Source organism: Callionymus lyra, chromosome 3 (assembly GCF_982586985.1).
Source record: "Callionymus lyra chromosome 3, fCalLyr1.hap1.1, whole genome shotgun sequence".
NCBI lineage: Eukaryota > Metazoa > Chordata > Actinopteri > Syngnathiformes > Callionymidae > Callionymus > Callionymus lyra.
In genome coordinates, this window is record NC_141820.1 from 24435075 (window position 1) to 24460346 (window position 25272).

At 40.1% G+C, this 25272-nt stretch overlaps 1 protein-coding gene across 2 annotated transcripts; it reads left to right on the forward strand.

Annotated features, from left to right (window-relative positions):
* The first annotated feature begins 106 nt into the window (after positions 1–106).
* On the forward strand, positions 107–23524 carry LOC148083966 (zinc fingers and homeoboxes protein 2-like). 2 transcript variants are annotated; one of them, XM_087787220.1, is made up of 4 exons: positions 107–572; positions 16093–18395; positions 19871–20016; positions 21565–23524. In XM_087787220.1, exons 2-3 carry the CDS (start codon positions 16219–16221, stop codon positions 20010–20012), a joined length of 2319 nt encoding a protein of 772 aa, XP_087643346.1. In that variant the 5' UTR covers positions 107–572; positions 16093–16218; the 3' UTR covers positions 20013–20016; positions 21565–23524. The 2 variants fall into 2 exon arrangements, with proteins under 2 accessions (XP_087643346.1, XP_087643345.1); XM_087787219.1 differs by having other exon boundaries at positions 108–572; positions 19868–20016.
* The last annotated feature ends 1748 nt before the right edge of the window (positions 23525–25272 follow it).

The following is a 25272-nucleotide window of genomic DNA, read 5'->3' on the forward strand; positions in this document are numbered from 1 at the left end:
CATCTGTGTTGTAGAAGAGCTGGGTTCCCCATGAAAGCCGCTTTTTTTTATTGTTTTATTTTTTGTTCGCTTTTCCATCTCGTGATATTTTGCCATCGATGCATTTTCTGCTTTTTAATTATTGGATTAATAAACATCTTCTGCCACGAGGGAGAAACGTTACAATTTTAAAAAACGGGAGGGCAGTGCATGTTTTTTTTTTCTTGGGTCTAGTGCCGGGGGTCAGACGAGGGACCGGGGATTCGTCGGGTCACTGTTCCAGCAAGGGTCCGTGTCCCGGTTCCGGTACCACTGAAAAAAAAAAAAAGAAAAAAAAAAAAAAACTTCTTGCATCCTCACGTCACCTGAAAAAATCCAGGCATCCTATGCAAATCTAGCTGACGTAAAAGATCATGTGGTTTTTGTCGTCGACCCCCCTCTGAGCAGAGCGAGCAGCTTTTCCTCTCCCCGGTCTTCAGGTTCTGATGCTCCGGTCTGTACCGAGGCAGCGCTCACACGCGCTCACACGCGCCGCCGCCGCTCCGCCTCCCGGGAAGCACTTTCACTTCAGCGGCTCCGGACAGCGCTAACAGGTAGGAAAACAAGCGAAACTTCTTCATATTCTGCACCGTCTTCCCCCCTTCTTTTTGGGAGAAGTTGACAGAGCTGCGGTCCCGGTTCCCCCCTCTCTCCGGACCCTCCATCCTCCTCGCCCTCTTCCCCCCCTTTCGGCCGAACCGAACTACCTCGAGAGGCACTTTTGGACTCCGTTTGTCGGGCAACTTAAAATTGTGTTTTCTTAGTTGTTTCTTAGATATTTTTTTTAAAAAAGATTCAATATTGGATACAACTTTAACAGAAGCCCGCCGCGAGTAAATAGTTGGTGTTGGTTCGAGTTAGCTTGTAGCCCCGCCGCGGACACCCAGCAGCCCGGGTGAGCTGCCCACTCCTGCGTTAGCTTCTCCCGGCTATACCGCGTTAGCTTCACCCCCCTCCTTCTTCCCTTCCCACTCCGCCAGTAGCACCGTCTATTTCTGGGCCAAGTACTTTTTATATTTTCTCTTTCGCAGTCAAATGTAACGTGTTTCTTGCCAGAAAATGCGTGTGTGTGTCTGGTTCCTCGCGCCCGGGCTCCCGGTTCAATCCGGGGCGAGCTAGCAGACGCCGAGTCTGGCTGCTGGGTCATCTGAGGTGACAGCAGCGAGCAACACACCGGTGCTGCTCACAAGCTGTCCTTAAAAGATCCGATTTACTCAAACGATTTGGAAATAAATCCGTATATTTTGATTGTTCTCACTTCACTTGCGTCGTTTTGTCCTATTTTTTGTTTTTATTGGATAACCGGGATTTTTTTTTTTTAAAGAAGCGTCACCAGTGGAAACGTGTTCTGTTAAAATAATTAGATGACATTAATATTCATTAAATATCCAAAATGAAAACTATAACTCAATCCCCTTCTTGTTAATAGAAATATAGCATGATTTACTATCATTTAGTGAATTTATATTGAGTTTTCACTACATATTATCTTGCTGTTTTTACGGTGTACAGTCACGTTCTAAAAACTAACTCCAAAAACGTTGAATATACATAAAAATGAATCTAATGCTACCCACAGTATTTTTGTGTTATTGCAAATATTATTAAAAAGTTTCATGTAAAATATAAAATCACATTCACATTAACCTCACGGTGTCCCAACTTCAAACAAAAGCACATTTCATGTTCGGTTACACACGTATCACTTCGTGTCCCAAAAATATACACACTCGTCATGTCACGCACCTTCGAAGACGTGAATGTACTGGAAGGATCCGGCCGATCTTCAGTCAGCATTTTATGCAAGCGGTTCGAGGTCAGTGTCTATTTCAATAAGGTTCTAGTTTCTCGGATTCATTTAGGTTTTAGAATTGGTTTGTGTTACAGTTTTATTCTTTTTAATTTCATCTAATAATAAGTGTTGTTGCTTAAAATATGTATCACTGTAATTAATATATAATTCACAACAAGGAATTTTCTTTTGAACTTGTTTCACAGCACACACACCTTTTGTTGTGTGTGTGTGTGTGTGTGTGTGTGTGTGTGTGTGTGTGTGTTTTTGTATTAGTAACTCACAACTTCACACATTTTTTTGCCATGTCAAACACATAGTGGTGCAGTATAAAATAGAGAATGTGTGGGTGTGTCACTGAGAAAAGTCTGTTTGTGTGGATGGTTGTGTATGATTCACCGGGGTGAGAGAAACGTTGCATGTGGGTCGGAATACAACAGCTACATGTTGGTTTTCAATTCCTTTCATTGGTCAAAAATGTTTTGTTTGTTCGAAATTGATTTTATGCTCCATACTCGCACACAAACACACATTTACACAAACCCACATGTCGTGCAAATAAAGAAGCCTTTTTTTTTTTGTTGCATTTGTCTCGCTGAAGGGAAACCAAAACATTTAGAGGATAAATGTTTAGTAACTGCTTATTAATATTTATATTAGAGAGATTTGTAAGGAAAATGTTGACAGCAGAGAAAAAAAACCCCGACCATTTATTTCTGATTATTATTGTTGTAATTGTTCTTCAGTGACTCGTGACTCACCGCTGATTCCAGACAAGGGGAAAAAAAAATTATTATGGCAAAATGGACCTAAATCTTTTCATCTGATCAGGTTACCAAATTAAAAGCCCATTAAAAAGCCCCAACCTCCTCGGGGGGCTAAGGGGGTCACAGTGGAGGTTTTTAACATGCCGTCTGATAGCAGCCAATTAAGAGTTTGCATGCTTGTATCCAAAAGCTTCTCTCTTTCTTTCTTTTGTTCACATGTCAGCGTACACCTTTCTGCGTGAGATTTTTAGGTACCACCTAGTGATTCAGAAAATAATAATCATTTTTCTTTGTTGTCGATGTTGGTGTTGGAATGGAACAGAAAATAAATTGTGAATGTTCTGGCTTGTTTTGTGTAATGACTCCGCATGATTTAATATAATACACTTTGCGGTTATCTTAAAGTTGCAGGTTCAACAGGTTCTATTATACGGTTACAGTTTAATTTTTTTTATCAACAATGATTGTTTTAAAATATGGTAAGAGGTAGATTTGGGCTTTTTGATGTCTTTTTAAAATATAATTGTGTCTGTTGCTATGGCTCTGAAAAGTTTGAGGTACAAATTCTACCTTTTTTCATTCTGTTGTACTAAAGGAAAAAAACCTCTCTGGTTCAGTTCCCTCTGGTGTGTGATTGTCTATTCTCCTACCTGTTCAGCAATAATGACTTTCGTGCAGCGACACATTTTCAGAGTCTCGCTTCTACAACTGACATTTGGCTGAGTGGTACTCGCTGTTCACATGGGAGATTAGACGGGGCACCAGCAAACTTAAACCTCTTGAGACACGAGATTTTGTCCGGCGAGATTTTTGGGGAATTGGGACAAGAAGGACCTAATGGGTAGAGTAAGTTAATGTCGTCAGATTATAACTACGATTACATCTATTTTAGTATTTATTGCTACTTCTACACTTTGTCAATATTTTATACCAAACATGTATTGCAACCCTTTTCCAAACACGGTACACATATCCTGCACCAAACCAAACCAGAATCATTATTTTGTTTTTTCATGCAAATAAACTGAAGTTTGAATTCCGACTTTCTCCACCAGAACCATTTTATTGTAATTCACTGTTAATTATCCAGTACTTTGCAACAGGGGGAATGGAGAGAGAGTTAAAGTAAAGAAAAAAAAAGACTATCTAATGGTTTCTTGACAGCAACTAGCTGTCAAGAAAAAAAAAAAAACTAGAAGAAAAAATACTTTTACAATAAAATGGTAATTTGAGAATGAGAGATGGTGAATTGGAGAGAACAGTCTCTGTAACTTGAATGATATTCTGTTTTACTTCCGAACCCTGCGACCCCAAATCCAAAGTTTACAATGGTCCTCATAGTGACAGGAGTGGTGGCGCTACAGTAGAACCCCGGTGAGGTCCAGCCGTAACTACAGGTATCAGTGTTCCGACTGCCCTCATCCTCCCTCAACATCTTTCCCACAATCCTACACTTTACCTTTTGAACCCTAACACTGATCCAGAACCAGAGTCTGTGGAACAGCAGGAATGTAAATCAGGTCCAAGAATTGGGAGAAGGGGGGGTAGAGAGGGGTCGAGACCAGAACCTCGCCAGCTTTGTGGGTCTCTCATTGGTTGACAGTCGGCTGACCACTGATCCTGTGCCCTGATTGGCAGCTTATATGCGTGTGTGTGCAGTTGTTCCCAAACCTTGAAATAGACTGTGATTGGGTGGTATATAAAGTAGGCGGGGCATCATAGCACTGAATGAGTAGCTCCTCCTTGCAATCCGAGTAGGAGCAACTGGAGTGAAAGTAGAATCTTCATCAGGACAAATGTACCTGTGACCCCCTTTTTATCTCCAGCTTGTGGGCTTTTCTTTCGTGGTGCAACAGGTTGTGAGGCAAATTCATTCTTGCCGCAGCCAAAATGCACCGAGTGACCGCATGTCTTTGGGCATGGCGACACGTACCTGTTTATCATTTAAATATCTTTTAACATTTCCACTGTTTTATATTTGCTTAGATTTCACTCTTCTTCTTTATCAGTCAATTTCCTCTCGGTGATATCACCCTGTTTCACTTGGACAAGTATGGTCTCGAATGTTAAAGTTTGAGTGTAAATAGGTAAAACTCTATTGGCAAAAAAATACGTGCAAATGCGTTTGCCCAAAAAGCTGCAGGGACTGAGTACTTCACTCAAGTCTTTCTACCCTCAGTTTGTCTTGTTCCCCTCAGTGATAAAACCCTGTTTCAGTTGGATCCGTATCGAGCCAGGTAGAAACATCAAAATATGCTGCTGTGTAGTTCCCACTTAAATGGAAAACGGATCAGCACCGTCACAGCTGCTTCCTGCCAAGTACCAGTGATGATGGGGAGGATGATGAGGGGGTGCAAGTGGGGAGGAATAGGCAAGGTTTGGCCAGGGGGAGCTGTGGCTAGGTTAATATGGGTGAAAGAAAATATAGTTACACCTTAATATCTCAATGTTGTTTTCACAAAACTGTGTGGATATTCAACAGCACTGTACAGATCTAGTTTGATTTGGATTTAATTAAAAAATGTATTGTATAATTTTTTTTTCCCTCTAAATTATGTTTAGTTTCTACTATAGTTATTGAAAGGTTAATTTACGTAAGTCTGTATAAAAATGTTTTTTTTCTATTTTTTTTTTCGCCTTAAAGTGATAGTTACACCCAAGATTCTACTCACCCTCTTTTGGACGAAGATGAAGAAGAAGACAATTGAGCTCCAGTCGCTACATCAAAATTGATATTAATTAAACTCTAAAAAGGAAGGGATGAAGGGTATCCCAACCCTTGTTGACATGAGGGGGAGTAGGAAATTAATTTTGGCTCAACCAACGCTTTAAAGGCCTTGACACACCGCGCCGATGATCGGGCGTCTGGCACCGTCAGGCAGTCGTCGCCCCGAGTCCCTTTGGTGTGTCACCCCCAGTCGGGAGTCGCCGTCCTAGTCGGACGGAAAAAGAGGAGAGTGCACACGTTCCGTCTGGAGTCGTGAGTCTGGCTCAATGGTCAATCTGATTGGTCGATTGCTAGGTTTAGCTAGCGAATCAGTGCAGGACAATGAAACGGAAGTGACTGTTGTGAACAAGCAGCGATGGATGAAACTACACTTTTATCGAAAATTCACACCAATATTATCATGTGAATGATTCACATGCATCCAGCTACATTATCATAACATTTGAACACATCTCATCACCACCTGCTCCATGAACTCATTTACGTTAATATCTTGAATTGTTGTTCACATGCAACCTTTCATGCGAGTCACCTTCATCTCAACACTTGTGCATTATCCCTGTGTCTTATTCATGGTCATTTTGTGCTAATAGTGATACACAATATTGTTGAAATGTCTTCGTAGTTTTATTTTATCTTTCGTTCAACGGGTGAATACACTGACCGTTCTCGACTGGTCCCAGAGCATTTCCGGTTTTCAGTCGGCCAGTGTGTCAAGGCCTTTACATTTGTTTTTGTGTTGTAATTAAACTTCTGGCCACTAGTTGGCAGCACTCATTACATCCTCCAGCACTAAAGGGAAGATAAAATCATGCAAATCATGGCAATGGGCCTTTTTTTTTAATTAAATTGGAAATTTTTACCGACTGAGGACGAGAGGATACAGTTGACTCTTGCAGCTTTAAAAGCTGATGTTTGGACACATTTTTGTTGCGATAATTTATCACTTTTTTATTGTATAAATCAAGTATTTCTTAAATGCGCACTTTGACCGATCAGTGTCTCGTTCGGTAAAGTTGTCAATTTGTACTTCTATGTCTCGTTGTCGTTTACATGTCGTCTGTCTGTCAGCTGTGCTACCCAGCTTGCTAAACTCGGTTGCTATGGCAACGCGTCTTGCCGGCACGTCTCAGTATATAAACGGAAGTAAGACTTAAGACTAACTTAAGAGCGCTACTCTCCGATCATGTCGGCACCGAAGCGCGGAAATAAATGAAAGGGGAATATTGCATCGTTTTCCTGATCCAAACCCCCGGAACTCCCCTACAGTAATCGTGCACAGGCGCGTGCACGCAGCTACATTTTTAGTTGAAAGAAAAAAATATCGCATTCATATTGATATCGCAATTTAAGACGCCAATATCGAACATTGCACTAGTTCCAATATCATGCAGCCTTAATATATATATTTTAGTATAACAGTATATATTTATACGCCAGATTCTTGCCAACAGTCACCTGTCGAGGATAAGGGCGGATAATAATGAAATGCAAGTCATTGAAGGTAATTAAACATTACAAATACAAAGATTCCCTTCAGGGACACACACCTTGCGCACACACACACATGGTCCAGCCTTCATACACAAACATTTATGTACAGACTCAGCGACATATTTTACCCTCCCATCATGGCAAAAGCATCCGCGAAGCAATTCTCTCACAAATAAAGATCGCACACAATTTTCACTCGTGGTGTGATTAAAACTCCGGTTGTGATGTCTCCCCAGAGTTACACCCCTGAACACAACTCCATGTGTGTGCGTTTTTTATTACTTCCTTGTCCTGGTTATGAGCTCTGGTACGGCTTTGGTCACAATTCTAACAAAAAAAGTCACGGATAATCTGGCCGGTGTCCGAATAACAAAAAGTGAAATGTTCATTTATTCCTGCTCCCGGCTGCTCCAAACTGGAGCGTGACTGCGATGTTGAAGCCGCTGCAGCAAACAGCGAGCGTTGATTCAGATCGGATCAGGCGTTGACAAAGCAATAAGGTTCTAACAAAGTTGGAATATCAGTGATGCTTGAATGAGGTCCTCAAAAAAATCTGTGAATCATAGACGATATGCACCTTATTGGTTCGCTATCATCAAAAGATCTGTCATAACCGGTAAAGGAGTGTAAGACAAACACATAAGGTTCTGTTTGTGTTTACTTTAATTATTTTAATTGTGTAATAATCATTAGATGAGTGTTCTCATTTGTCCTCCCCTTCGGTGTAACATTTGCGTACTAGAAATGCAAATAAAGTACATTTTACGATTGAAATTATGCTGCAATTTTTCATACAGATTCCTGGACATTTCTGTCTTCATTTTGACAAAATTACAAATTGGAGAAAAATCCATAACAAAATATTCTATTGAAAAACTGATTAAAAAAAAATGTTTAAAAAAAGTTCAGTCCAAATGTAGCAGGTGTGTCTGCGCCAGCGCAGGAGTGCATTTGAGTTTGTCTCCTGCTGAGTCTCAATCTGTTCCCGGCGCCGGGACTCGGCCTCGCTGCTGGATCATCCAAACACTCGGCCCGACGCCAAGCCGCTAAACTGCCTCAGCGTTTTTTTGGATGGATCCCCAAAACTGAAGATTCAGGTCCAGAACTGAAAGGGGACGGCCATGAATTTAGAGTCTCATCGCAGAACTTGTTGGACATAATGCAGACATGGAGACAGTCTTTTGACCGGTTCTTCGATGACAACACGAGCCGTTCTTCTTGCTTCAACATTAAACTGATGAGTGAAGATCCTGCACAGAACCTGTCACAGTTTTTGAGCGAGGGAACAAATATTCATGGAGGTTTAGAGAAGTTTGACGTGAAAACAATTCTGACGGATCATCTCTAGGGAATGATAATCACGGTGATTATGTGCTTATTGATTTCACAACACCATGAGTGTGTAAAGTTAGTACACAACCTAACGTTCAGGTTCCAGCACACCGGCGCCGAAACAGTCTGCCTACAAAAAAAGGCAATCAAACTGAAGCCATGTTTACATAAGGAAATAGATGGATGCCATGTCATTTGTCACGTAGCGCCGAAAACCAAGGCTGAACACGGCTAATGACACGCTAACATTTAATTAACTTGGGAACAGGTAGGAAAACATTGATGTTAATTAATCCAGTTACTGTGTATTTAATCACTTTTACTTTGCCAGACAAAGTTGGGTCGATGAACAGGAGGATGTGTTCCCCTCTTTCTCAGCAAAGTATTACCTTTGTACTTCCAACAACAGGGAATATCAATCAGCAATTTTTGGGCCCGATACCAATTGCTTTATTTTTGAGAGTCTTTAACTTTTATTCCCTAAAACTAAGGTACGCTAATAAGTCACTCTTTTTTTTTAATTAATCACATGAACCTATTTAATAAAAAACAATGAAAATTGCAACTTTTAAAGTGAAATACATAAACAATACAAAACTCAAAGTGTTAATATAAATAACTTAAAGTACAAAAAGTGGTGCGGATAACTTCCAATAGCTGTCAGTACAGGGACACACAAACGTGATGCTCATCTAAAACAAATAAACTTATTTTAGAGTAATTGCTTTTGTTTTTTCAGTTTATAAGAGGTTTAGCAATATTATTGCTTGTAGTTCGCTACATCTAGCTTTTGCTTGGTTAGCATCCTAGTAGCACCAAAATTCATTGGGATGAATTTAAAGAAATCTTGACAACAATGTTTCACCTTTGATCACCGATCAGGATGTCATCAAAAAATGGCTAATAAATCGGCCAGAAAATTGATCGCTTCAGCCCGACACAACACCCATGTTTGGAATTTGTTATATTATTCACCTTGGCTCATGATTTTATAACTGTATTCAGGAGCTTTCTATCACGATTAATCGTAAATTAATTGATATCCGGTAGTCGGTAATACGGTACGTATAATGATACAGGGACAACAATGTGATATATTGTGATACTGTAGGATTTATTTGTAGTATTGTTGAGTACTTTGGTGTTGCAGATTTTACAGACCACGTTTTGAAATCAAAATATGACCAAACATCAGTGTTAAAAGCTCCTGGAGTCGACTGTATCCTCTTGTCCCCAGTTATTGCTTGATTAACAAGAATCTTGTTGATTTATTATGGCTTTAGCTGCTAGCTTTAGCAGCCGGAATAATAATAATAATAATAAGCAAGAAAAGAAAAGAAAAAATGCAACAAAAAAAAAAGACAAAGTCATAACATATAACAATAAGGTTTGAAAGCCAGAAATCGATACCGTGCTTTGGAATATTGATTCATCATTCTGGTGAAAAAAATATTTGGGTGTATCGGAGTATCAATATTTTCTCACCCCTCCAGTCGGGTCCTCACCCGACAACCCTCCCACCTAACGTGAGGCTCCAAAAGCCTTCTGGAATAAACGTTTTATGAGTCAACAATGAATCCTTCAAGTACGATGAATCTACATGAGCTGCTCCTACTTCACATATGTTTTTGATTCTGTTGATGGAACATTTGGAATCTGATAGAAATGGATTCTTAACCAAGAGCACATGGAGGAGACATGAGACAGTATGTCCACAAACAGGAAGTGTGGGATATTCACACCACCATTTTGCACGCAAAAGATCCATTTGAGGTCGTACACTCGTATCTTGCTGATCTGAGACGCACACTGAATATCAACATACACATTTTCATGGCTGTTGCGTCACCTAAATAATTTAAATACACACAGCGGTGGACGGACGCACACAGGTTGCAGAAGGTTGCATCACTTATCTATGCTCTGTCTCTTGCAAAGTGTGGAGGAGATTGTCAAACCCCCCCGATCCAAAACTGTGATCCCGCTCACCTGATACCTCGGCAGGTGTCACCTGATACCTCCATGGTTGTCACCTGACACGCTCGAGTGTGAAGATGGTTTTTGTTCAAATGTTTCCATTCAAGATCTGTGGTTGATGTGAATATCTGTCCTGCTGTGAGTTGTACATTTGTTGCATCTTGTGTTTTTAATATGTTTTTTATCACCGATGACTGGAGGTTCTGTTCTTGCCATAAAAGCAGAACCTTCAAGTGGACTTGGAACTAATGATTGTGCATGTAAATCATTAGTGCATGTGTCAGATTTGACGCGGGAGGTGACTGACCTGACAAATGGTCAGAAAAATCAGATTGATTTTCCAACGAACCAATCACTTTTTGTCCCTTTTTTTTTTTTTCACCAACTACATTGTGGAATTCCCTCTCAACAACTTTGTGTTTCACTGATGAACAACTAATAAAGTCACATGACTATAATGTGTGTTTGAGTGTGTGTGTGTGTGTGAGTGCGTGCACAGACAGACACACACTGCCTGCAGCCAAGCAGAGGAAATAGTTTGGCAGTACATTTTGTCCTTCACACTGAGACTTTCTCTCTGCGTCTTTGTCACCATTTTGTTCTTTCACACACTTTATTTTAACACATACACACCTGGTGACGTTAATTCTGAAACAACCTTAAACAAAAGACCAGACTTTTTGGGAGAGAAGTTAGGAGAGTGAACACAACTTCGAAAAAAAGACACAGCATCCAATTAATACAACGACCTCCAAATTTCAAGAGTTTTGGTAGCTCACGGCAAAAAGGAAGTTACCCAACCTCGGACTCGGAGTCGTAACCAGTCGTCCACCAGAGGCATGTTTCAGACTCTCTAGAGCACGATCTTATCTAGCAGCTTAAATACAATTTAGACTAAACCAGAATAGCACATTTATGCCGTCAGAGTCACAAGAAAGTTGATTTATTTTTTATACTGTATACTGTTTTTTAAAACCTTCCTGTATCCAGATGGAACTTGGGGTGAAAAATAATTTGTATTTTCTTAAAAGTTGAAATATGTTGACCAGTAATATAACAGACCGGAGGTAGTGGAGCAGGATTGAGATGCTGTTGTTTCAGCACCCGAAGAACAGCCATAAAAAGTGTCACTTTACCGATTCCTTTTCTCGATGATACTTGAATAAGGTTTCTAACAAAAAGGAAATACATTACTTATAGTAAAAAACCTTAAGTTAAAATGTGCAGCTTTGGTAAATTTCCACTTCCATCTGTTTTGTAACAGAAAAATAAACACATTTCCAGAGCGAAGTAACACTATTAATTGTCAAATCAGTATTATGTTTCCTGCCTGTGTCAACGGTTTTTATTAGGGAAAATTACCCAAATTTCACACGTGATTATCGAAACTTGAGACCGTAGACAAAGCATTTCGGTCGATGCCACAAAAGAAACCAAGTGCGGAATGTTTTGCATTAAATCAACTTCGAGACGTTTCCTACAGTTTTCGTTCAGCGAACACATTTTCCCGCAGACCATGATTTAATATACATGATTGGTTTTCTCCTTCAAACAAAAAACTGACTTCCAGACAATGAATTCTTGTGTTGATCATCATATAAAAATACTTTTCTGCCTCGGTATGTCAAAGATGATTTAAGTTCAGGATAATTAATGCTGAAACCTGCAACAGAAGTGAAATCAGATGCTCCATAGTTAGTTGCCTTTAAGTTGGACCACCCAGTGAAAGTTTGGAGTGTTTGCAATATTCAAAAGTCATCAAATTATTGATGCCGTATTTTACAAATGGTGAGAAAAATTGAAGCTTGTATTGCAATTTGATCCAAATAGCCACACATGGCAAAAAGAGATAAAGTAAGTGGACGCTGAAATTTTCAATTTTATTTTGTTTTTAATCATGTCGGCCTGTTTTTTGGGGGGTTTTTTTCACCCAAGGAAATGCGATTGTGTTTGGATACACGCACACTCTTCCCTGTCCCTCCTAATCACTCCTCTGGTGCAGTTTGGGCTGTTTCCATGGCAACGCACCAAGTTCCATGGTCGCTGAAGGAAGAGAGTAGTACCCCACTCGCCCCAATATTACACACACACACACACACACACACACACACACACACACACACACACACACACACACACACACACAATATTTAATTGACTCAGATTTGCTTTAATTACAAAGAATTCACAACAAATAACAATAAAAAATGTTCATACAGATACCAGGACAAAATAAGTACGGTTTAGGATCCTTAACTTGTATCTTTGTGTCTGGTGTTTCAGGGCAAAAAATACTTTATTGACAAACCTCCAGCTACATCTGGGTCATTGTTGCGTATGTACTGTAACTTGTTCCAGAGCCCCCTACTCACCCCTCACGCTCCCTCAGTTCAGTCGTTTTATTTCATGCTTCTTGTGGTCATTTCATTTGTTTTATTTTTGATGTAATTAATCTTAACGCGTTGAAGAATTTGTTTAATAGTTCTGAAGAACATGGGTGGCGCACTCGCTGAATTCGCGGACTTGCCCACCTGTCCGACCCGAATTCTCAAACCTTCTGTTTCCCTGAACTGATTTGAGAGGTGTCTGCACGAGAATTAATGAAAGCACACACACACACACATTTGCTGTGCGATGTGTTTAACCATCCACGGCGCTGTGTGTGCGTCAGTAACGTTTCTAATCTGATCACGTGCGTTGTCTCTGTGCAGAACTGATGAGATTTAAATGCATTCGCGCACAACTCCTGGAGAGAAACCTCCAAATTCTTTTCCAACGATCCCCCTTTTTGTTTGTGTGCGAGCGAAGAGTGTAGCGACGCTTGTGTTGGTTTGGTTCGGATGATGATGGTTGTGATGGAGGCTCTAGGATGCTGATGGTTTAATGGGTAATATAATGATGAAGATGATGATGATGATGATGATGGGGATGATAAACTTGATTAGTGTTTAAAGTGTGTTTTTAGTGGCAGGAGTGATACCAATGTGACTTACACACACACACACACACACACACACACACACACACACACACACTCCTGTTAATTAGCACCTGAGTGTTCGGGTCCTGGTTAATATTCGGCGTCTGCGCTGAGATGACAGAACACCTCCTTGCTGTCTCTGCTGTTGCTGTGGTAACACAGTGGAAGGGAAGCGCCACTCCCCTCCTTCTTCTCCTTCACTTTTTAATGAGTCTTTGTATTTTTTTATTTTTTTAGGGGGATCTGGGGGGGGGGCTGAAGCCCCAAATATATTCATCTGTATTTACTTCTCTTTTTTTTTACTGATTTATCGGCTGTAAGTTACAAATAGAGTTTCACCCTAGAATATTAAAAATTCTTATTTATTTTATTTTTTATCCTGCTAAACAGACTTATTCGGTCTGGCAGGAGAGAGTCGGGATGGTTTTGGTGGTCTGCACAGACAAGAGCTGTTGGGAGCATCCCACCACCAACAAGGGCCCTTTACAGCCAAAGATCCAGTCCACGATTGATGCTCTTCTTCTGGGAAGAGGCTGCAGATCTAGAGTAGAACCACTCGACGAAGAAAGATTTGAGAGGGACTCTGTGCAGTACTGAAGATCCTTCTTGTTTGTAGAATCCAGTATAAGATACAATATGTTCAACATGAAGGGGGCAGATAAACCAATATATAGTTCAAAGATTCATTTAAAGATGTAATCTGAAGTTGCCTTTAAGGCAGAATACCTGGTTGATGTTTCAAGCTGGAGAAAGGAGTGCGCTTGGTCACTGGAGGTGATGTCAAGTAAATCTAATACATTAGCTCCACTTGTCAGTCTTCATGAGAAGCAGCTTTAGGACATGGAAATCATGTGAAGATATAGTGAGAGGATGCTGGCGCACGTCTGAACCAGCAGCCAATTACTGGGTTGATAAGATCCTGCAGGACGATTCAAAGTTATGCCTTGTTTCAACTCCCAAATTAAAACCTGAAAATTCACATTTTCAATTTCCTAGAGTAGAAAGTTTGTTTTCCTAGAACTATGCAAAACTCTGTGACGGCTGGACGAGTTTAATTTCCTGAAGTCCAGTGATGCTCGTTCCAATCATTAATATTTCAATATTTTTTATAAATAATGTGCAGCGCTGATGGACGGCAGTGAAAAGTGGCCCGTGATCATTTTCCATCGTGTGATTGGACGACAAACGAGCATCGGATCAGACGACAATTCAAGTCCAAGTCTCTGTAACTCGGGGGACAAATTAACAGCTTGCTAACGCTAATTAGCTGTTGAATTAATTTCAATTTTTCCTGCCAGTTTTTATTTCTAGCCTTAAAGTGTCGTGTGTGTTCCAGCACCTTGTTCTGCTTGTTTCACTTTCTTCTCCAGTGTCAGGCGACGTTCCACTCGACTGCTCGCCATTTTAGCAGTAACGTCTGTCAACGGTGTCGTCGGTGTGACGCCGTCCATGCGTAGTAATCCTGTGAATGTCCCGCTCTGATGTTTTGTCTTTAAACCCCGACTTTTTAATAAACTTCAACTCCTACTGTCAGGTTCTGAAGAGGTTCATCCCACAGAGTCTCCGCTCTGATCAAACACTCATGAGCCGCTTTTAAGCATCCAAATAAAATAGAAAAATATGGAAATTAAATTAAAAACTGATCCGTTGTCTTCTTTCCAGAAGCCTAAAGTTGAAAAATTGAATTGAAGGAAATGTTTGTTAGTCAAGTCTGAAACGAGTACCTTTTATAACAGCCGTTCTAAATACTGAACAAGTTTTTGCTTTGAGCAACAGTACTTTCTGGACCAAAGATGGCATCCCTGAACCAGAGCTACATGCTGACACATGGTCAAAAATTACATCAGTAATGTACAGGATTCACTTTAGAACATCAACGACTTGTTATGCTCTCTGACAATTTAAAGTCAATCCGACAAAATGTAAAAGCCATTGAGGAAATATCGATAGATTTTTTTAAAAGAAAATCAAACTTATTATGAACTAATATGTAGCTACTGATTCTTGTGTGTCTCGATGTTGTCTTGACCTTTTATGTATATTTTTTATTGGGTATTCTTTTGATTGTTTATTGTCTAGAAAAGCGCTCTATAAAAAACGAATTACTTACTTACTTAATAGTAAGTAAGTAATATTTATTTATATAGTGCTTTTCGAGACCAGGTAGGAAATTATCGATTGCATAACTTGGCTGATAATGAAAAACATCTCCTATTTTATTAACAAACTTACTTTTAAAGTTTAAAGAGTGATAGTCTTTTTTTTTACAGTTTTAAAAAGTGATTTTGCCTTCTTTTGTGGGACCTCATTGAATGAACTATTTATATAAACCTCTTTTGAGATTTATATGGTGAGTACCGCGTTTCCTCATTCGTCAAATCAGTACGGGTGAGATCACACACTTTAAAGATGGTGGATATATTACGTTGATATTTTGTTTTCATTCTTTTTCACGGCAAGACACCTAACTGGCCGATAGCGACATGGTTACTCCTTGTCTTCCACTGTCCGTCTTCCACCTCTACAACAAACCGTACTGATAAGTATAGTTTAGATCTGGGATTGCCAACCACTGTGCCGTGGAAATCTTTCCTATTTCGCCATTGTACTATTGGTACTCTAAGAGTCTACATTCACGGCAACTGTATCTGTTTTCGTCACGCTGACTCCACTTTCTCGTGCGCCACAGATGCTAGCCCCAAAGTGGAAACCTTTGGTGCTAGCGTTGCTTAAACATTGCAATTATTACTGGCGCACCGGACTATGTAAACTACACATCTATCTGCGCGTGTGTCAGATTCATCAACTGTGGTGCTATAGCACGCATTGGGCTTCGATCTTCTTGTCTATTTTGTTTAAACGACCACTTGTCGTCGGCGAATCTGCTCCGTGAAAGTTTGTTTGGCGGTGTTCCGTGTGATTGTTCTAACATCAAATATGTGTCATGACTCCAAATGGTTTGGAAACACTTACTTATTTTTCTCCGACACTTCTTATCTTCCAGCTATGGATGTCCTCTCATGACGTCACATTTGGAACAAAGCACTGCTGATGAGGGAGAAACACTGCTCCGGCACCACCTACTGGGTCACTCTCACCCGTGAGATTCACACTCCAAAAATCTTCAACCATGTCTAATAGAAGAAAGTCTTCGACTCCCTGTATGGTTCTGTTGACCGGTGACCCGATGGAGCAGCTGACTGAGCAGTCTGGTGCTTCAGATCCAGATCTTCCACATGAGAACCCAAATCTTCTGAACCAGGAGTCAAACACTGAAGTGCCAAATATTGACGCGGTGCAATCTGATGGCAAACTTGGTGACCAATCAGACAAGAACCATCCCACAGGCTTCCAGTGCAAATACTGCCCATTCACCACCAGTAACCTGACAAACTTCAAGGAGCACGTAGATTCTGACCACCCTAACGTCATTCTTAACCCATTGTATCGCTGCACAGTCTGTCATTTTGACACCAATAAGTTTGATTCCCTCACAGACCACAACAAGACCAAGCACCCGGGACACAGCGACTTCAAGTTTAAACGGGTTCTGAAGGACAGTAGCACAGTTTTAGAACAGACAATCATCAACAATCCTACCCAGAATGATCATGTCACGGCGCTGAACATCAACGGAACGGTCATCATCCCAGATTCCAATATGGATCATGTGACACCAACGCTTCAGCGTCCACCAAATATCAGCACCATTCCGAAAGTAGCTGTCCCGTTAAACACAGTCCAGTACAACCCATCCCTCGACGAGAATCTAACATTGATTTCGTCTTTTAACAAGTTTCCGTACCCAACACATGCTGAGCTGTCGTGGCTAACTGCCTCTTCCAAGCACCCAGAGGAGCAGATCCGGATTTGGTTCACCACTCAGCGGCTAAAACAAGGCATCACCTGGTCGCCTGAAGAGGTGGAAGAAGCCAGGAAGAAGATGTTTAATGGAACAATACCTCAAGCGCATCAGACGTATACTGTCCTTTCCACCAGTGGTGAAGCGTCACCAGCAGTCAGATGTTCATCGTCCCATCGTGTGAGCAACCAGTGTCTTAAAAGGTCTCTTCCTATGAGCCCACCCCTTGGTCCTGATTCAAAACGGCCGGTGATGGCAGTTGCCCCAAACCCTGGTGATGCCAAATTATTAATGGCTCCTCCGCCTCCACCTCCTCCAAAAGATCGACCCTTACCCAATGGGACAGTTCAGTCTTCGGCAGCCAAAGTCAAGAGCCTGTCATCAATGGGGAACAAAAGTAAGCCGGTGCTGTCGATGCCCTCCATGGTCTTTCCAGAATCATTGACTCGGCCAATGATTGCCCCCCTTCCCATATTCGCTCCATCTTTTCAGAACTGTTTTCTCGTCCCTCGTGATGCTCCAAAAGAGCAACTTCCTGCCGTCGCCGCTCCACAAATGACAAGACCGGCTGTCATTCAGTCAACATTGGCAAAGACTCAAACTGTTAACATTCCACGCAACAAAGACAACAACGGTGTCAACCTAAAAGCAAGTGTTCCACGAGGAATTCTAATGCCACTCGCTGACTGTAATGGAGCTCGTATTAATGGCAAACGCTCCACAGAGATAATGTCCAACTCTCAAAAAGGTGAAGAAGTTACAGCCGTAACCAAACTTGATTTCCCATCAAAAGCGCCTGTTTTGACACAGTTTCCGCTGCTAGAAAGATTGAAAGGAAAGTCTGCTGAACAACTCAAAATCTTGGAGGAAAACTTTTTAAGGAATAGTTTCCCCACACACAACGAAGTTGAGAAAATGGTAAGCACCTTAAGGTTATCTCAACAGGAGATAACCAGCTGGTTCGTGGAGAGGCGAGCGTTGCGTGACAATCTTGAGTTGGCCCTTCTTAACTCAATGGGTTCCAAGAAACATCAGGATTATCAATCCCTAGCGTTTAACAGGAACACTAGCAATGGCGTGGTTTGTCATCAAAGTCCACCTGCCATCATCAGAGACTCGGCCCCCAACAACAACTCTTACTGTGTGTCTCCTGAGAACCGTTTCCCACCACTGTTTAAGGACGACTTTGGTCGGTGGCCATCACATGAAGAGTGCAGCCAACCCAATGCTCAGATGGGAACAATGAGCATAGAAATCAGCCGCTGGTACAATAGTCGAATGGAAATGTTCAACAATTTTGGCGTGAACCGAGGACGCATATCAAATCACAATGGAGGGCTAACGGCTAACAACAAAGTCCTGGAGGTGGAGCTTGGCTGGCTGATGGAGCAGCGAGCCAACAACCTCAGCGACCAGCAGCATGACGATCTTCACCGCTTGTCGAGGTATGAACAAGCATTGTCTCAACGCGATCAATCGGATACAAAAGAGGGTTAGAAATTTAATAAAACATTAACTCCAAAATAATTTTTTTCCATATATCTTGCCATTGAGACAAAATTCATTTTAGTTTTAATTTTTTCAGTCACGTTTTCAAATTATTCAATCTTCATTGAGGCGATGAATCATTTTTAATTCAATTTTATAAAGAGTATCAAGTATTAACTTTGATTAATATTCAGCAGCGGCGGCAGCTTGATGATGTATAAAGGGTAGGCATTAACATTTTTTCAGGGGCCACATTATACACCGTGATTGTAGATGAAAAAAGGGACGAAACCTTAACCAAAATGTAATTAAATAAAACAATCAAGTCTAGTTATACCGTGACAATATATTTAAAAGTTTAATAGACATAAATTGAAGTTGTTATTTAACTGTAATCCATATAATCTTTTTTAGGAATATTTACAAAAGCAAAAACTGAAAAATAGAAAAAAACATGTTATCTGTTGAATGTTTAATTCAACAAATACAAAATAAAATAGTTTGTTTTGCTCTACATGCATTTCTAAATGAAAGGTATCATACTTGTTTCTTATGTGGTGCTGCATAAATACAGTCAAAGGGACGCCTGTGGCCCCGGGCCAAACATTCCCCAGGTCTGATGTAGACGGATCTTTATGGAAATTGTATCTCAAGTCCTAAAAAAACATAACCTTCAAGCTGCCTGTGAAGTGCACTACACTGTGGATGTGTACACTGGCTCGTCTCCTGGTTTGGTTTAAGTGAACGCCAAGAGGTGATTGATGTTTTTTTCAAGTGTTCTGAAATGATATGATTCTTTGGAAGTTACAGCAAAATTCTTCCTTTGGCTTAAATTTTTTTAGAACTGAACCCCAAATTTAACCAAAACCTACAGCCACGAATCAGGTTTCTAGACGTGAACTTTAATGAAAAGTGAAGTTAACACCTAAAATGTTTTACACCATCTTATCAAGTATCAAGCAAGTGAAGAGAGTAAGCTCAGGCACCATACGATTGCTGAAAGGTGCTGAAATTCTGAAAAAAAAAAAAAAAAGTTTTAATATATTTTTTAAATTCTCATTACTTCGTTTGTTTGTACTGAAATACAGTGAGATTTGTAATTTCCACTTTAACTAACATACAGATGTCATATTTTATTTTTTCGTTGCAATATCATGAAACTTCCTGGAAGACAGTAAATGTTTAGTTTCCTCTCACTTCAAGTGAACACAGAGTATTTGTGTGAGCCTGCTGTAGTTCCCAGGAGAGCGCCCCCCGGGGCTGAAGCTTTGAAACGCACCACAGAGGCTTCTGATGTTTAAGAAAATACATTTTTTGAAGATGATTTTTTGTTTGTCAAAATTGATTGACAGTTTTCCTCAGACATTATTTTTAGTTTCAGGCGAACAAAAGTGTCTGTGTGGGGAGTGTAAGGCTGTGATTGGTTCAGCAGGCCGCGGCAGCAGGAAGGCGGACAGAACGGCGGCGCGCCGGTCAACTGGCCCGAGGACGGACCGTGGCAGCGTGGACGCGAGCTGCAGCCGCAGAGAGACAACAAGATGGCGGAGGAGGCATCGGCGAGGCTGATGGGCTGAAACGGTGAGACATTAACGACTGAACTTTAAAAAAAATCCATCTGTTCGGCAACACGAAGTCAGAGCCACGTGCACAGACCAGGACACGCATCTACAGCCGAACCAGACCATCTCGCATGATTCCTCATTAACACTCACACGTCACGCATAAACATGCTATTGTGTGCGTGGCCTGGTTGACTGAGCATGGGTTGGTAGAGTGCAAAGTTTCCCTGGCGCTGCCTGCACCCTCGCAGCAGAGGCTCACTGTGTTCCCACCAGGAATTTGCCTAAAGCACGCCTGTGATCGTGTGACATCAATTCAATTGAATGTGAATCTCTGGTTCTGTTCCTGCTTAATTTCTGCTGGATTAATTAAACACGTGACTGTCTGACATCGTTGCCGCAGTTTAGTTTGTTCATTAGTATGTTAATTATTCCTAATGTAAATTCTAAATCTTGATGAGATGGAAAAGACAAATGCTAAAGTACTTTACTATACTTTTGTTGATCTATCTGGAGTGGTTTATTTGAATTTGAGGGTTAGCATTTTAGCATTAGCACATCTTCAGTCCTATTTTATTTTTTCACGGGAAGTGAAAAATACCTTAAAACGGATTCATCGATTTCAATGGATTCTTCAGAATCTCATTGCTATCATTCATATTTCAAATGCTAAAACAAAACAAAAATAAATGTATTAGGTTAGGTTAGGTAGAACTTTATTGATCCCTCCGGAGGTCTCCTTCGGGAAATTGTTTTTTTCCAAATTAGCCACAGCAAATACACAGTTTTTCATAAAAAATAATCAAAATAAAATAAGAACAAGAACAAATAGAAATAAAGAGAAAGAACAAGATGATACAATCTAAGTCTTAAAATAAAGATAAAGAACATGGATCAATGAAAAATAACAAAGACAAAGGATACAAAGATTAACATGGAACAGAACATCATGATACTTTCACTCCACTCCTGCCCCAAATAAATAACTTAATTTAATTAATTATGTTCTTTAACTTTAGACTTAGAATGTTCTTTATCTTTACACTTAGATTTTCATCTTGTACTTTCTTTTTATAGAATTTGATTTGAGATGTATTTTAAGAAGAAAAAAAAAAAATATATATATATATATATATATATATATATATATATATGAAAAATGATATTTATCTATATTGATAAAGATGGGTAGAGTTTGATTCGAAATATATAGGAAGGAAATGAGAGAGAGAGAGAGAGAGTTAAAACATGGGTTCAATTTAATTTGAGATAAGAAAGGAAAAAAATTAAAATGTGTAGAAAAAATATATATATATATATCGATATAAATTCATAGAAAATAAATCTGACTATGAAGGCAGAAGTTGGTGGAAGAACACTGTCCTCTCATAGAACTGCAGCTTAAGCACTGAAAGAGAAAGACGAACAATGCTCTCCTTTCTCGTGTGGCCGACAAACACTCAATCCCAACACAGTGTGGAAAGAGATCAATTGAAGACAAAAATACAAACATCTCCCTCCTGTTTAAATCAACCTTTCCTTGTCTTTGCTCTCTCGCCCCCTGCAGGTCACCATCGCGGTTGCAGAGACGCTGAAGTGGAAGGAAAACGCTTTTTGTTGTCAAGATTTAAAAAAAAAAAAAAAAAAAGAGAAGACATTTTCATGATTGTCGCTTCCCAGGTCACGCACACAACATCTGATAATAATGTTCAAATGGTTGATGAAGAAAAGTCTCTGTTCAAACATGGCTGATCCTGATTGAGGTCACCGTTCATGTTGGATCTTTCCCAAAATTCAAATGAAGTCCAGCACAGAGATGTGTTTAAAGGATTGACTCACCAGCCCCACCACGTCTTCGCGCCAGCACCCAAATATATTTTATATTATTAGCTGCACGTGTATTAAGCTCCAAACTTTTGTGTGACCAACTATAATGAGGAGAATGATATCCCTCTGATCTGCTTCTGGTCCCATAAAGCTTGAGTAGAAAACTAGTATTTAAACCCAGATTAACAAGACTCTCAGTGTGAGAGCTGAAGGTTTCTCAGGACAGGGAGGTCTGGGCTTCTTTGCTAAAACTCTCTGACCGTCCCTCACTCCGTGGAGACGCTGGAGGGGTGTTTCGTGGCACCAGATTCACAAACTATATTTCAATTCCAGATGTTGTGTGCGTGAACTGCGTTGCCTCGGAGACTAATGGATGAACGCCGAGTGCCAAAGCCACAGAAAAACGTCTGGTTGTAAATACAAACTTGTGTTTGGTCTCGTTTCTCTACTGTAAAAATATGCACTTGTAAATGATGGCAACGAAGAAAAAAAAAAAAAAGAAATTTGATTCCCTCCTCGTCCTCCTAAGCCACTGCCAAACCAGGAAGATGGCGTTTATTTTTCCTGAACTCTTCTGGATGTTGCAAAACTGTTGCAAATTTGCAGAACTGTGTTTTTAACCACATGTTTATTAAAAAAAATAAATGACAACAGTTAAAAAAAAAAAAAAAAAAAAGGCACTGTACACGCCGCCTGCTGGTAGAAAAGTGCCTACTAAGAGAGATGTCCAACGCTTTTATATTTTTTAGTTCTAAAAAAAAAAAAAAAAAGCAACAAAAGATTTGGGAAACCAGTTCAAGATGGCCGCCGACGGCTTTGACTCTTCATTTCTCCTTCTTTTTTCTTGCTCTGTCGCTCCGTAACCACTACACAGGTAATACAATGTTGTACATAATGTGTCGGCTTCAAACCAGTTTCACTCGAAAAGTTTTTAAGTATAAAGTTTGTCGACTTTATTTGTGTAGTCCATGTAAGTGTTGACCAAAGTGCCCCACGTTTTTCGTAAACATCAGGAACTGACTTAGCGATGGAACAAGGAAACATGAATGTGCAAGAGCGCCCCCCCACATGTCGGGGTCTCAGGTGCTTCGATGTCGGACCTAGCGTGGGAGAGAAGATCCTGTGAGATCAGCAGGTTCTTGTTAAAAAAAAAAAGAAGTTAAATGAGGGCAGACATGAATGTTTGGACGACTTTCTGTTGTCAATGGACCTGAATCGAGTGTTTTTGACCAAGTCGTCCAGGTCTCGCAGAGAAAAGATTTCCAACTACTCGAGTTAACCATGTTGGCGTGAAACTTATTTGAATTCCGACACAAAGTGATGAAAAATAGCTCAATATTAGCGTGTTTATGTCGCTTCTGCTGCTGTTATGTCCTGGTCAGAGTTTATAACATTTATCCAAAATGTATTTACAAACTAGCAACGCTAGCCTCAACCGCTGATTTACGTTGACGTTCACACTCCAATGGTCATCTACGGAAAAAATTACAACAATTCTAACGCAAAGAAAAGAAGGCGTTTGAGGCCAGTTAGCATTCTGCTTCTTCTGCTACGTTCAACCAGCCTGCGCTCACTCGCGGAAACGCTGTTCCACGCGAAAAATAGCTTTTCCTGGAACAGTTTTCAGTTTGTGTGTCTCGCAGTTGTCTCAACGACCTGTTGGTGTCGCTCTATTTCAATAAAATAAAGGTCAAAGCGTGTGTGTGTGTGTGTTTTATTTGTTTTACATGTATAAAAGTAAATGTGTTCCATTTATAAAAATGTCTAACGCTAAATCTTTACACCATCAACACTGGAATTTGAAAAAAAAAGTCAAATTTCAAGCACTTTTTTTTTTTCAATACGTCAATTAAGACATACAGCATAAATGAAATTGTGGTCTTCTCTGACCCACGATGCAAAACATGAATACATTAAGACATTAAAAAAAATGAAATAAATAATCAACAAACTTAAATAATCAACTAATAAACAGAATATAAACAAAAAAACAAATTTAAAGCACAGGTAGTGCAAGATGGTAGGACAGGGAGGGAGTTGAGTCTTCTCACAGCAGGCTGAAGAGGCTGTGGGACGGGTGAGTGGGGTCACCAGTGATCCTGATGTCCTTGCTGGTGATGCGGTTGTTATAGATGTGTCCAGGAGGGGCGCTGCAGCGTCTTGCGGCAGGAAACGGTGCAGGCGCCGTACCACACAGTGATGCAGCTCGACAGGATGCTCTCGATGGTGCCTCTGTAAAAGGTGATATATATATATAAATATAAATTCAGTGTAAAAATAATATGTAAGACATGTCAGTGTAAGGAATCCAATGTCTATATATTCAAGTAAAAAAAAAATATTATATTAAAAAAGTTAAAAGAATTGAATGTATAAAATAATCATTGTTAGAAGTACGTTCACATCCATAAAAATTGAATTGCTTCGACACTCGCTCACGAGACAGAAGTCCGTCATGGACTTCAATCACAAACACAGGTTCTAGTTGCCCAGCATGAAGTCCAGGCGGCGCTCCAGAGCCGCGTCACGTGTAACCAAACAGGTGAACGTTCTCAAGACGTGTCTGCTGAACTCACACAGAGAAGTGTCATTTTTCACACCTCAAATGTTCCTCACACAAATTATCTAATTTCACACGACATAATTATTACCTGATCTCACTCCCACCGACGGTCTATGAACAACAAACACAAGGATGTCGCGTGAGCATGTGATTGTTCGAGTGTTTACTGGCACAACATTTCTATTAAAAAAAATGTTTTTTTTTTTTTTTATCCTTTTGTCTTGAATGCTGTGAAGTCCGTTCCCTCTCGCTCGTCCACGTCAGGTGAAACAAGTTGATGTGAGGACGCCTCAACGGTGAGGCTCTCTGGGTCCAGGAGGAGGCCCCAGGACATGCCGGAGAGACTGGATCAGTCTGTTGCCAGGGGAACGCCTTAGTATTCACCTGAAGGAGGTTTCTGGGTAGATAAAAGCCTGGACTTTCTTGATCCTCCTGCTGACATCACAACTGTCACGTTTCGGTTCAGTTCGGGCTGAAGACACAACTCTTTCTTTTTTTTTTAAGTCATTGAATTAAAAATAAAATCTAATATTTTCAAAATAAATACAGTATTATACACATAGAGTATGATATTGTCATCCCGATCGTTCAAAAATAAATCTTTGAAATTCAAAATGTTTTAATGTATAGCTGTTAATATTCAATATACAAATGTTTGTATAATACTGCCACAGTGGAATTAGAAAATCCAACTATATAAGAAGATAGATAGATATAAAAATAATGTATATATTTTTTAAATACTCAATTAACCTTTCAATATACAGATTATTAGATTAAATTATTTAAAAAATAAAAATAAAATCTTAAAAATTCACCCATTATATTGAAGGATTGACAGGAGAAGGAACTCAAAGAGAAAAGATATATAGTTCAAGGAACAAC

What these genes read in the sequence shown, in the direction of transcription:
- LOC148083966 (XM_087787219.1), top strand. Translation starts at nt 16,219, where the DNA reads ATGTCTAATAGAAGAAAGTCTTCGACTCCCTGTATGGTTCTGTTGACC. An exon ending in GATCTTCACCGCTTGTCGAG is followed by an intron (nt 18,396 to 19,867) that starts GTATGAACAAGC and finishes TGATTGGTTCAG; the next exon opens with CAGGCCGCGGCAGCAGGAAG.